Below are 12548 nucleotides of genomic sequence, written 5' to 3'. Positions count from 1 at the left end.
AACACCAATTTCTTATAAATTGTGTTGGGACAAAGATGAATGCAAAAGGATAGATCACTATTTATAGGTGAATTCTTCAAGAAGATATTTAAATAGAATCAATTGGACTAAGCAAATAGATGGGGTTGAATAGCCATGAATATGAAAATGATGAATTACTCATAATTAACAAGTTGTAACATAGGAATAATAGTAAATTATAATTAGGAGCATAATGATAATTTCAAACAAAACATTAAGGAATTGAATTGGTCTTGAATATGTTTGAATAAAATGAAATGAATGCATAAAAATGTGAAATGGAACTTACGATAAAAGTCAAAAAATTAGCATTATCATAACTTAAAATATAAATTAATAATAAATAATGATCCGACTTATATAAAATTTCAAAACGGGTATGATTTCAAAAAAAACGGATTTTGAAAATTAACGAATGTTACATGAGATGTTTTTTAGTACAAAGCTCGGTCACGTCTTTCTTTTTGTGTCACCGACCTCGTCAGGTTTTGCTCGATCCGGGTTTTTTAGATTTGCTCGAACTGGGTTGTGTCTCCGGCTCGTCTTGAAACACCGGATCGAGTTGCGTCTCCGACACCATCTCGTCTTCTGTCACTGGGAAGGTCGAATGAGTTGGTGGGTTAAAAACATCGAGTGGTACGTTGGTCGGCATTCCTAAATATTGCATGTATGATAACATGTTATGGTCAAAATTCAAACCGGCCGGGAAGGTGGGGGTTGGTTGACTCGCTTGGGTGATGTTCGATTGAGTGGTTGTGTAATGTTCGGTTGGGTGGTGTTTGGGCGTTGGTTGTTGCAAATTGTCCAAAACCGAACATGAAATGGTTGAATGGATTCATGGTGAGTAGAGAATGGAAGATTTTTTTGTTTTGATTTTGATATAAAATGAAAGAATGAGTTGTGGTGTATTATGTATAAAAAAATTGGTATGTTTGATTTATATAGAGGATGAGTTGTAGTTTTTTTACGGCACAAGGAGGAACAAGACCCGGCGCTTTGTAGGAAGTGCCCCCTCCATAGCGCCCTAAACGCCGTAAGGCCGGCGCTTTGAGGGCGTCCCACTACACATCGTCTAAGAGCAGCACATAGGCCCAAAAAGTAAACCGACAACCGGTAAATGTTATTTATATTACATAAGCCTTATATTTTATTTTTAGCCTTACACAGATATATACGGGGGACTACATCACATGGGAACTTGATGGGATATTTGTTCTTGTTTAAACGTGAAGTATCAGATATTTGTATGCATGATATTTGTGATTTGTTATACGTAATAGGTTAATACATAGAATATATGTGTATATACACACAGGTTTACTTGTGATTGATAGAAAGAACATATATGCTATTCAAAAGTTGTATAACCTTTTTTTATAAAGCAACATGTTATAAATGTCAAAATGTAATTTCTTATTACGTGTATATGTAAAATTTTATTATTACGTATACGTGTTGTTATGTTATTACGTATATGTAATATTATGTTATTAGGTCTATGTAAAATCTGATCACGTATATGCAAAATAGTCTCTTAATATCTCACTAGCATAGATTCAACATCAATTCATAAAACTTAAAACAAATTTTATCAATTAATCTGTTTTCTACTGTAAAATATGGATACCTTCACTATCTTTCAGATATGTAATATTATAAAACTGATTATAATGATTTCAAGTCGGAATAATCAATTCCAAACCATGTACCCAAACACACCCTAACTCGTATGAATTGGTAAAATATACCACTTTTAATTCGTCACTAGACATGTTAAACGTTAGAACTTAGAACCCCACCTGCGGTTGTTGAAACAACCAGATGCATTATGCAGTATATACTATATCCAGAGTGTAGATGTCAACATTAACAACCAATGTCACGTCTTCACCTTGAACAGTTAAAGCTGTTTACAGATGATACACACCACTTTTAAATCACTCATGTTCTTTTTCAGTTTTATTATAACATGGTAATTATTTGATACCTTGTTTGTAATTCAGCTTCAGACCGACAAGTAACGGTTCATCCAAGACTGAAAACGAGACCATGCCAAGTCAGCAGCGGCCTCGTTGTCATCTACCATTCCCATACCCTTTCTCCTCGCATTACCTTCCGGAGAAGTGTTCATAAACGCGTGTGTCACTCCTGGATACACATGTACCTCGTATGGTGTACCCGATACCTTCAGTTTTTCCTCCAAAGCTTTAGCAGCCTACAAAATAAGCCCCAACTTCATTGATTTTTTCATTTTTTTTATAATAAACCTGTTTACTATGTTGCGAAAGGTTTATTTGATGCATAAAATCTCCTAAATAGGGCTGCAAACAAGCCAAGCCACTTATGAGCTACTTAAGATCGGCTCGCTAAAAGCTCGAATCAAGCTAGGAATGGCAATGGGTCGGGTTTATGTATTCCCAAACTCACACCTGATTATTAAAGCCCGTCCCAAACCCATCGGGTTTCGGGAGTATCCCGTTAGTTTATTAAAAATACACGTCGTGTGTACCCGGCTCAAACCAGTCGGGTATCTATCGGGTTTTGACGATATATAACTAATCGAAAATTTACAATAAAATAGTTATTATGATTCCAGTAAACTAAATGAACATCATTTTGTTGCGTGTATTTATTTATTTATTTTTGTTATCTGTATTGTTTTTCTAGCGTTCATTCTACTAAAATATTGCAATAATTAGACATGTTGGTTTACATACCCGAATGGAGCATTACTTTTGCATTTACAGCAGATCCTTTTAATAATACAAGTTGTTAAAACTGCTTTTTATAGTGTAGTGACTATTAAAGGCGATAGGTTAGAATCATGTAGAATTCAAAGTGCAATAACAATCTTATTTCTAGGAACAAATGATCATAATATTTGCCTTCATGCCCTGTATATATGTGTGTTTAAATTCAAGAGACTTTCAAATGTAACAATTGTCATTGAGTTGAATAATTTTGAAAGTATGCTAATACATGTTTATAAATTAAAATAAATAGATAAATTTATATCGGGTTACTAGGGTATATAATAGGGTAAACGAGCCTATTTAATCGGGTGATCAGGTGTATTACAAATCCCAAGCCCGTCCCAAACCCGCGAAAAATTTCAAACTGTCCCAACCCTAATGGAAGCGGTATTACCCATCCCAAATGTTTTGGGTTTTCCCGTAGGGTGCCGCACTTACTATCGCGAGCTCGAGCCTAAAAATAAGCTTGTTTTATAAACGAGACCAAGCCCGAGCTGTACTTGTCAAACTCGAGTTGGATCGCTAGCCTAAACGACTAAACGAGTTTAATATTTATACAATTTTATTATGCCTATATAATAATTATTGTTATAATTAAAATTAGGATGAAGTAACTAAATAATATATTTTTTATATATAAAAACTAAAGATATAAATATATAAACTAATATTTATAAATTTGCATAAATTAATTAATAAATAATAAACGAGCCGAGTTAGAGCTTGAAAATTTGCTCACGGGCCGAGCTCGAGCTTGAAAATATGCTCAAGAGCCGAGCCCAAGGTTTAGAAATAAAAACTTGAAAAGAGATGAGCTCGAGCACTACAAAGTTATACGAGCTGAGCTCGGCTCGGCTCGGCTCGACTCGTCTCGTTTACACCCCTACCTCCAAATATTTTTCTTCAAAAGTTAGATTGTTATTATTGTTGTAATAATATAATTATTCATGATATTACATTCACGGATTACTTATAGACAACCATCCCGAACAAGAAATGACCAGTTTGACCCGAGCCCATTTAAACATGCTGGAGCAAAAGTCAACTCAGATTGCATTATAACCTACTAATGTATGATGATCAACAAAAGTAAATGATTTGGCACTTCTGTTAGCAAGATCATACCTTTATATCTGAAAATCCAACAATATTGTCAAGTTCACCAAAATGAGCCTGTATAGGTACTTTACTTTCAGCAGGGTCTGCAAGCTGTGGAGGTGGCACACCATAAAATGCTACACCAGCATCAATCCCTGAGACTAAAACAGAACTCGCGATAGTAAGAGCACCACCCATACAATATCCGGTCACACCCACCTATATCAGCAGCACAATAATTTTGGATAAACCAAACAAGTTAAAAACGTAAGTTATAACTAAGAGCATCATCGTGTCAATAACTCCATATTATACCTTTGGTGAGCCATTGGCCTTGAGCCAGTTAACCGAAGCCTGAATATCCTTCACGGCACCGGGCCAATCAAGACCGTCCATCAAATGCTGTGCTTCTGCAGCATCAAGACCGACCTTTCCACGGTACAAACTGAAACCATGAAAGAACAAATTTGGAACATGTTTATGATTTATGATCATTAGTGATGTGCTTGAATTATGTGAATAGATTACTCGGGGATCAGGGCTTTGTAGCCAGGTGCGAGTTTGGAGATTTTAAGGGCATGGTTCTTGATCTCAAAGTCAACTCCCCACCATTCCTGAATAACCACAATTCCAGGAGCATCGTCTTTGCCGACCACATATGCATCAAATGTCTGCAATCAATACATGGCTAATTTCATGTTGCAGATTTGCAGTTGCATGATTAGTAGCCCTAAATAGTCATCATCTAATTCTATATTGATTTATTTATTTTTAAAAATAATTTTGATTGTCAAAATATTACAATAAAGTGGCAGGTAAACGGAAACAGGCTGATTTACATATTTACATTCTTCGATTGAGCTGATTTCAGTTTCAATCACGTCTAACTAGACCGTATGAATCATCATCTCTAATCAATTTGATGATTGAACAACCACTTAAAAACATAGAACTGATTACAATTTGAATCAAGCATGCATAGTCAGGCTATATATAACTCATGATAACTACCAAATTGGATAGTTTAAGTATTATTTGCAACTCTGTTACTGTGAATCGAAACAAAGGAGTGTGTGTGTGTGTGTGTGAAAAACTTACTATGTCTTCTCGTTGAATCTGTATTTTCTTGAGGTCGGAAGTAGCCATGTTTGAAGAGCAAAAGAGGGAGTGAGATTTGCAGGTTTGGGTTTTGACTTTTGAGGCGTATAGTAGTTGTTGACTTTTTATTATTCAACGACTCACCACCACTTGTTATTGTTATTGTTATTGTTATTGTTATTGTTATTGTTATTGAGACGGACAAGCTATGTCATATGGCTTTTGGGTGACATTTGCCCAAAACCTAACCACGTCGTTTTTTAATTTTTATTCCTTTCGGTACCCGGCTCTCCTCGGGTTCTCTCTCGGGTTGAATCGGGTTCTGTACTGCCGCCGTTAGCTCAGCAAGGTTCATCAGGTAAGCGAACCGGAATAAATGAATATTTTAAAGTCTCTATAAGTTAAATCTAATTTTCTCCAAATATTTTACATCAAAAATATTCCTTCATGCTATATTTTTTTCTACTCTTTAATCAACTTTCTTCTCTACGAAATGGATCTTAATGTATTTGTTGTACCCGAGTAATCAGACGAGTTCGACTTTGACGACGGTGACGTAGAAAGTCTACAATTTCTCTAAGACGACAAAGCAAATAAAAACATATGCATCGCATGATCGTGAACAAGCTCTATGTTCTAATGGATGATTGCTTGATAACTCAAAATACAATAACGCTACGTTTCTTGTAGATTTCAAATGTCAAAACTTTTATTAATAAAAACTTGTTGGAGATGCAAAAGCAATATTTAAATTGAATGCTTACAAGAGGGCCAAACTCTAGTTACAAAAAGAGCTTCACGAATCACGACTTTACAATAATGCACATCGGCGGCAAAAAGCTTGCAACCGGTAATTTTTCTTACAAATTCGATAAGTATTTAAGTATGACCGAAAGGACTTTACGTGAGAGCCTTGAATATTTTTGTAATGCCATGGGTATTTTATATGGTGATGAGTTCTTGCGTAAATCGACTAGCCATGGCATTGCACTTGTATACCATGTGAAGCCATTTTTATGGTAAGAGACTATGATCCAACTACTTGATACAACAAATTATTAGATCGTGTTCTTAGGCATTGCGATGCAATCATATCACATCTCAATTGGGCGTCCCCAAATAACCATTTTACGCCTTTGAATATGGGTAGAACTTTTGATTAAAGTTCGACGAAAATCTGGTTCTTCCAAATAACTTATAAAACCCGAATCTCTGTTAAAATTCAATTAAGAGAACGAACCTTATATATTCTTATCCTTATCCAAAGCATCCGTTGCTTGGAATTTTATCAATAGTATCCACTGCAGCAAATTCAAATTTGATAGCCTCCTGTATTTCAATAAAGAATTAGGGAGTCAGATTAGGGATTGAGGGACTTGAACCATCATTATTTTTTAAATCAATTATGATACCAAGAGCTGTATTTATTTATAAACTCTCCGGTCGGATGGGGTAATACCGATATGTATAGAAAAGTCGTGGTTCGAGTAGCATCTACTAATATCAACCAAAGTATTGTTAAAATACTTTTACGATCGGGTTTTATTAAAAAACGTGAGAAAACATCGAGAAAATAATATATATTTTTTAGTTTCGTCAATTCCTAACCTTAATAGCTTATTCAAAAAGTTTTATTAAGTAAGAGCGTTACTAAGAAGGAAAACCCAAACAACAAGGCCAAGACATGAAGAAAAAATCTACTTTTGGGGATGCTCGATACTATAGACCACACCGCATTGGGTTTGGAGGATGTGTCCAACAAGCCTATGCGGCCAAGATATGCGATCCGGTCACCGATACCCAACGACAATGCTGGAAGCAGTGGATTCAAATGATTTGTGGTTTTGGCTTGCATTCTTTGATGTTCCAGGTTAGTACAAAAACATAATTGTTGTCAAACAATCTATAATATTTACTACCGAGTTGATTGGAACCGCACCTAACCACCCATCTAATATAAACGAGTGAAAATACCGACATGGAAACTCTCTTACCGATGGAATCCACACTCCTTGGCCTACGTTTGTGAAAGTGTTTCGTAACCAAACGAGACAAGTGAAAAAAGGTATAAGAAGTTGCAAGAGTCTGCAAGAAAAGACATCAAAAGACGAGATAACCAACATGTTAGTAATTTGATTTTGAATTTAAACCGTTTAGTTTTCGTTTTCGATAACCAAAAACGTTACCACTAGTTTCACTCACGATTTAATCTTACAATATTAATCGAACCATGTTACTAAACCATAGCGTTACTCAGAGTCGTTGACCATCATTTGGAGTCACACGTTTCTAACACACCTTCAAACGTAGATATATTTTATTAATTTATTCAGTCGACAATTCTCCTCCTAATTTTAAGTTAAAAAAATATGTAATTAAAACCAATAAAAAATCCAAACAAACTCCATTTCAAAAGAAAAGTCGTTTGTCTTTTATGATCACAACAAAACACCATTACCTTTACATTACACCAAACACGTCACTACTCCCCGCCGTAATTAACGCCCACCACCACTTTAAAAACACCAAACACAAAATCCCGCCACCATATTCCGCCACATTAATCACCGCCACTAATAATATTCATTCGTCGGTCACCATAATCGAGACAGACACTTTCTTCAGGTCCACCCACAGGCCTCATTAAAAACACCACCAGCTGTATGTAGTAAACTAAACTTAACTCCCGCCATGTGACTCTCCGGGCCCACCACTCCTCCTCTCCATAAACCTCCAATTCTCCTTCACATCTTATCTAAAACCATGACGTCATCACTTCTTCTCTTCACTCAGATTACACTACTTGTGCTTGTGGTGTTACTATCACTCTCACGCGCCGAAGAACTAGATCTCATAGATCCGAATAAACCGGACGTCCTCAATCTCTACGACAGCATTGACGAGATTGAGATGGAGATGATCGGAGGTCTTTGTTTTGGCAGAGGATGAGGTATTACATATCGTACGGTGCACTTGCGGCGAACAGAGTGCCGTGTCCTCCACGCTCCGGCAGGTCGTATTATACTCATGACTGTTGGAGAGCTAGAGGTCCGGTGCATCCCTACACTAGAGGTTGCTCGGCCATCACTCGTTGCCGCCGGTGAAAGAAATCACAAGTCCGGTGCTCTTATTATTATTATTTGGTTAGGGTTTGGTGAATTTGGATATGTGTTTTTGTATTTTGTTTGGTGAAATGTATCAACATAATTAATGTTTTCAACTTTTATTCTTGATGGATTATTATTGAATTAATTACGTTGTAGTATGCATTGTGATTTTATTTTGATATGAATCTGTTTCCTGGATTGTGGTGTTATTATTATTCGTTTGTAATAATAACAAAGTTACTTTCTTAATGTAGAAAGTACGTTTATTAATTGATTCTTAGATGCTTACGACACGGATCCAAAGCCAAAGGTGTTACCCATGATATTTGATTGTTACGTTGGTTTTAGAATTTTAGGGGGTGCTTTTGTCTTTTTAAAGTTGTGTTACTCACAATGATAGTCTCCATCTTTTTAACCATTTAAGATCATAAATAAGGTCCAATACCTGTGTTAACTCACTGAGTAACTTTTAACCAATTGAGATCATAAAAGGGATACTACACATGTATTTGGGAGAAGATGATGGAGGGTTTAAAGAGATGACGACGACAATTTGTAATTTGGATAAACGATGAGCATGAGGCATGGTATAGGATCCTTCAAGACCATCCACAATAAAGAAACAAATAAACATGTTAAAGTCATTGCATATAAGAAAAACACTTGAAACAAACCCAACAAAAACAACCTAAAAGCATTGCCCCTTTAGTACCCTTTTATTTTTAACCATTCACTAATGTCATTCAAAACAAATCGTCCATTCTCGGTTTTTGCTTATTTTGTCTTCTAGCATTTCATTTTCTAGGCGATTTGTTTTGAATGGCATTAGTTTGGAGGTTTCGCTAGTAATGCCCGCCAGGTGTTTGATTAAATGCTAACACCAAATTTTATTTTAATTTTCTTTGTTTCCAAAAACAAAAAAAGTTTTAATTTCTTAAGTGATTTATGAGGGCCTGTGGTAGAGAGCCCGGTCCTAGATCGGGCACGGGGATTTGGCGTTGCCCCTTTAAAAATTTTCATGTTTGCAAAGATGGTATCCCGGGATACAAGGGGTACTCTAGGTTACTCATGCATTTTCAGCGGGATCACTTCAATGTAAAGGAAAGGAGAGATCAGTTAAAGGAGCGTCTTGCTTCGGACTTGGAACTCTACAATGACGTTGTCGAAACCTTGCGCTTGCTTAAGAATTGGTTATGCGGGGAGTGCATGGCCCTGCATGCCTTGAATAGGCCTTGTCTGCACGGAAAAGAAGTTGTTAAATGCACCCCACGTGCAGGAGGCGACTTTGATTTTATTGTGGGGATCCCTCAACCCCGCGATTCGCAGGTGGAACTTGGGAGTGGTCAATCTGAAACGTTTGTGGTAGATGTCGCTCTCCTTGAGCGCGTCCTCGCCATTCCTATTGCCACTGTCAAGAGTATCCCGCCCGCGTGTCGCATGGCTTTTGCCCAGGCTTTGTCAGGGGGGCTCCGTAAAGTGGTGGATACCCCGAGGTCTATTGAGGCTTGGGTTAAACTTTTGTTGTTGCCTCATTGCACGTTACGTGTTGTCAAACCGGCTACTAGGCAAGAACGAAGGTCCGGTAACAGGAAATCGCTTCAATGTAGCTCCATTATGCGGGCTTTGGCTGTTTGGAAAGATGGGGCAGGTTTAGAAGAGTTGGTGCTACCGCTCCTTGAACTTCCAGTGATGTGGGATTGCCAACATAAAGAAGAGGGAGGGGGCAATATCAAGCAATGCCTCCGGAAGGTAGCGGACGGCCATTACACAGCGGCGATCAAAGTCATGTGTTCATCTGGGGTCGCGCCTGCCGAGGGGGATACTTTGAGAGCATTGATTGATAAACATCTTATGGTGGACCCCCCGACCATGCCCTCCGTCGTGCCATCGGAACCAGCCTTGCAGGTGGACGGTGATTGTGTGTTGAAATGTATTAAAACCTTCCCGAAAGGTACATCTTGTGGGAGGGATGGTTTGCGGGCCCAACATATTTTATACGCTTTCTGTGGCCAGGGGTCTCCGACCGCCTCCGGGCTCTTAAAGGCCATCACTGATGTTGTCAACTTGTGGCTTTGGGGGCTTTGTCCAAAAGTTCTAGCGGAGTTCATTGCTTCGGCACCGTTGACCCCCCTGTTGAAGCCTGACAATGGAATTAGACCCATCGCAGTGGGGGCCATTTGGAGAAGATTGGTGTCGAAAGTCGCTATGCGTAAAATAGGGAAAAAGGTGGCTGCTTATCTAGGGGATTTCCAATTCGGGGTTGGGATCCCTAATGGGGCAGAAGCGGTATTGCATAGTGCTAACAGATTTTTGAGCGCGTTTCATTCTGACGGGTCCCTGGCTATGCTCACTGTTGATTTTTCTAACGCCGTTCAACGAGGTGGATCGGACGACCCTTCTCAGGGAAGTTAGCTGCATATGTCCATCCATCTTCCCATGGGTCTAGTTTTTATATGCCCGCCCCACCCGTTTATATGCGGGGGATACTCATATCGGGGCTTTTACTAGGGTGCAGCAAGGGGACCCCCTTGGCCCTCTTCTTTTTGCGTTGGTCCTTCATCCGCTCATCCTTAGGGTGCAGGAGACCTGTTCCTTGCCCTTCCATGCTTGGTATTTAGACGATGGCACTATTATTGGTAAGGCTGAGGAGGTCGCTAGAGCGTTGGACATTATTCGCTCAGAGGGGGCGTCTCTAGGGCTTAGGCTTAATGTTGGTGCATAATGTCAGTAGTTCATTGTCTAGTGTCTGTAATCGAGTCTGTAATGTTAATTATGTTTTATATATGTCTTAAGCGAAGTTGTTAACAAGTTCGCTTAGGCGAACTTGTTAGTCAAGCGAAGTTATGGACAACTTCGCCTGAACATGCCAAGCGAAGTTGTCGTGTATAAATAGTCCTAGGTTACGGCTGTTTGGGTGAATCAGTTGTTCATGTTAGTTTGTTCGAGTTGTTACGAGAGCTGTAACGTGTGTCTGTAATAGTGATATCGTATCACGTGTTTGAGTTATTATATAACGTGTGTTCGTTTCGTGTGTTCGTGTGATTCGTGTTCTATACTCGTAACGATCTACGCAGGGATTCCGCACCTGAGTAGATCGAGATATCTCGTGCGATCCATCCAGGGAACCTACAATTGGTATCAGAGCATTTGCTCGATTGTGTGGTTCGGGATATTCACGCGGGTGTAGAAATCGTCCCGTTTCGACTATTCGCGGGACGTGTTTTCTTTGTTTTTGAGTCAATCTTACCTCCTACCATCGTATTCAAGCCTTTGCACCGTCAAAAACCTCGTAAAATCCAGATTTCAGATCTGCAAAAACGTCCGTGTTCATCAGGCGAAGTTGCCGTCAGGATACGTAGGGTTTCGGCGAAGATATAAGGTTAAGCGAAGTTATCCACAACTTCGCCTACCTTCTCAAGTTCGCCTAACTCAGCGAAGTTCTCTACAACTCCGCCTACCTCCTAAGTTCGCTTACCTTAAGCAAAGTTAATCATCTGCGAAGTTCTTCAGCGAAGTTAATCTGCGGCGAAGTTAAGGCTTAAGGGAAGTTATCCGTAACTTCGCCTACAGTACTTTTCAGAAATTTTTTTTGATTTTTTGATTTTTTTTCGGGTTTCTTTGTTTTCGAGAAAGATGTCGTCAATTAACATCTCTGAGTTAGTAAAGATGGAAGTAGAAGCAGGGTCAGCTACCAAGGCCCCAAGGTTGCTGAAGGGAACCGATTTCGTTGCATGGAAGGATCGGTTCATACAATATGTCAAATACCAGGATGCGAAGATGTGGGTATGCATCCAGGATGGTTATATTCCACCAGTTATGGAGTATGAAGGTCGTGATCAAATCAAAAAGTATAGCAAAATGGAAGAAGAAGAGAAAAAGATGTATGAGGCCGAGAGCAAGGCTCATGCTGCTATTACTATGGCTCTTCCACAAGAGATCCTTCATACGTTTAGAAAGTATACGTCAGCAAGAGAGCTTTGGGAAGCTCTTGAGAACAGATTTGAAGGGAATGTAGGAATCCGTGCTTCAAAGATAAAATTGCTCAAAACCCAGTTCTCAGTCTTCAAGTATTTGAAGAATGAATCTTTAGATGATATTATCACTCGATATTACCATCTGATGACTGAATTGAGCAACTATTCAGTTTCCTACCGAGAAGAAGAAATAGTTGAGAAGCTTCTAGATGCTCTCCCACCAAAATGGGAGATGTACACTGTGCTGATGAGGGAAGACAAAGACTTTCCCACATATGATCTAGAAACGGCAGTCAACAAGCTCAGAACCTTTGAGCTTAACATGGTCAGAAAAGAGACACCTATGGATCAGGTTCAAGATCCAGGTATGTATGGAGCTAAAGTCAACACTAGCTCAGGATCGAAGACTGAATCTGCTGCCTACTACTCGAAGGGAGAGTCGGGCGCAAATTCATCACATGAGGGGCATGTGTCAGTCAACACAAATGGTGATGTTT

At 38.8% G+C, this 12548-nt stretch overlaps 1 protein-coding gene across 1 annotated transcript; it reads right to left on the bottom strand.

Moving 5' to 3' along the window:
* Nucleotides 1–1933: 1933 nt before the first annotated feature.
* Nucleotides 1934–5116, bottom strand: LOC143617793 (uncharacterized). Its single transcript, XM_077090240.1, has 5 exons — nucleotides 4971–5116; nucleotides 4401–4543; nucleotides 4188–4317; nucleotides 3900–4091; nucleotides 1934–2236 (listed from the first exon to the last, which is right to left on the bottom strand). The coding sequence occupies exons 1-5, from the start codon at nucleotides 5016–5018 to the stop codon at nucleotides 2027–2029; spliced, it is 723 nt and encodes a 240-aa protein (XP_076946355.1). The 5' UTR covers nucleotides 5019–5116; the 3' UTR covers nucleotides 1934–2026.
* Between the last annotated feature and the right edge of the window lie 7432 nt (nucleotides 5117–12548).

This window comes from Bidens hawaiensis, unplaced genomic scaffold (genome assembly GCF_021521415.1).
Source record: "Bidens hawaiensis isolate Kalapana, Puna unplaced genomic scaffold, B.hawaiensis_p1.1 tig00058453_1, whole genome shotgun sequence".
In the NCBI taxonomy this organism is placed as follows: Eukaryota; Viridiplantae; Streptophyta; class Magnoliopsida; order Asterales; family Asteraceae; genus Bidens; species Bidens hawaiensis.
This window is presented reverse-complemented; position numbering and strand designations above follow the sequence as displayed.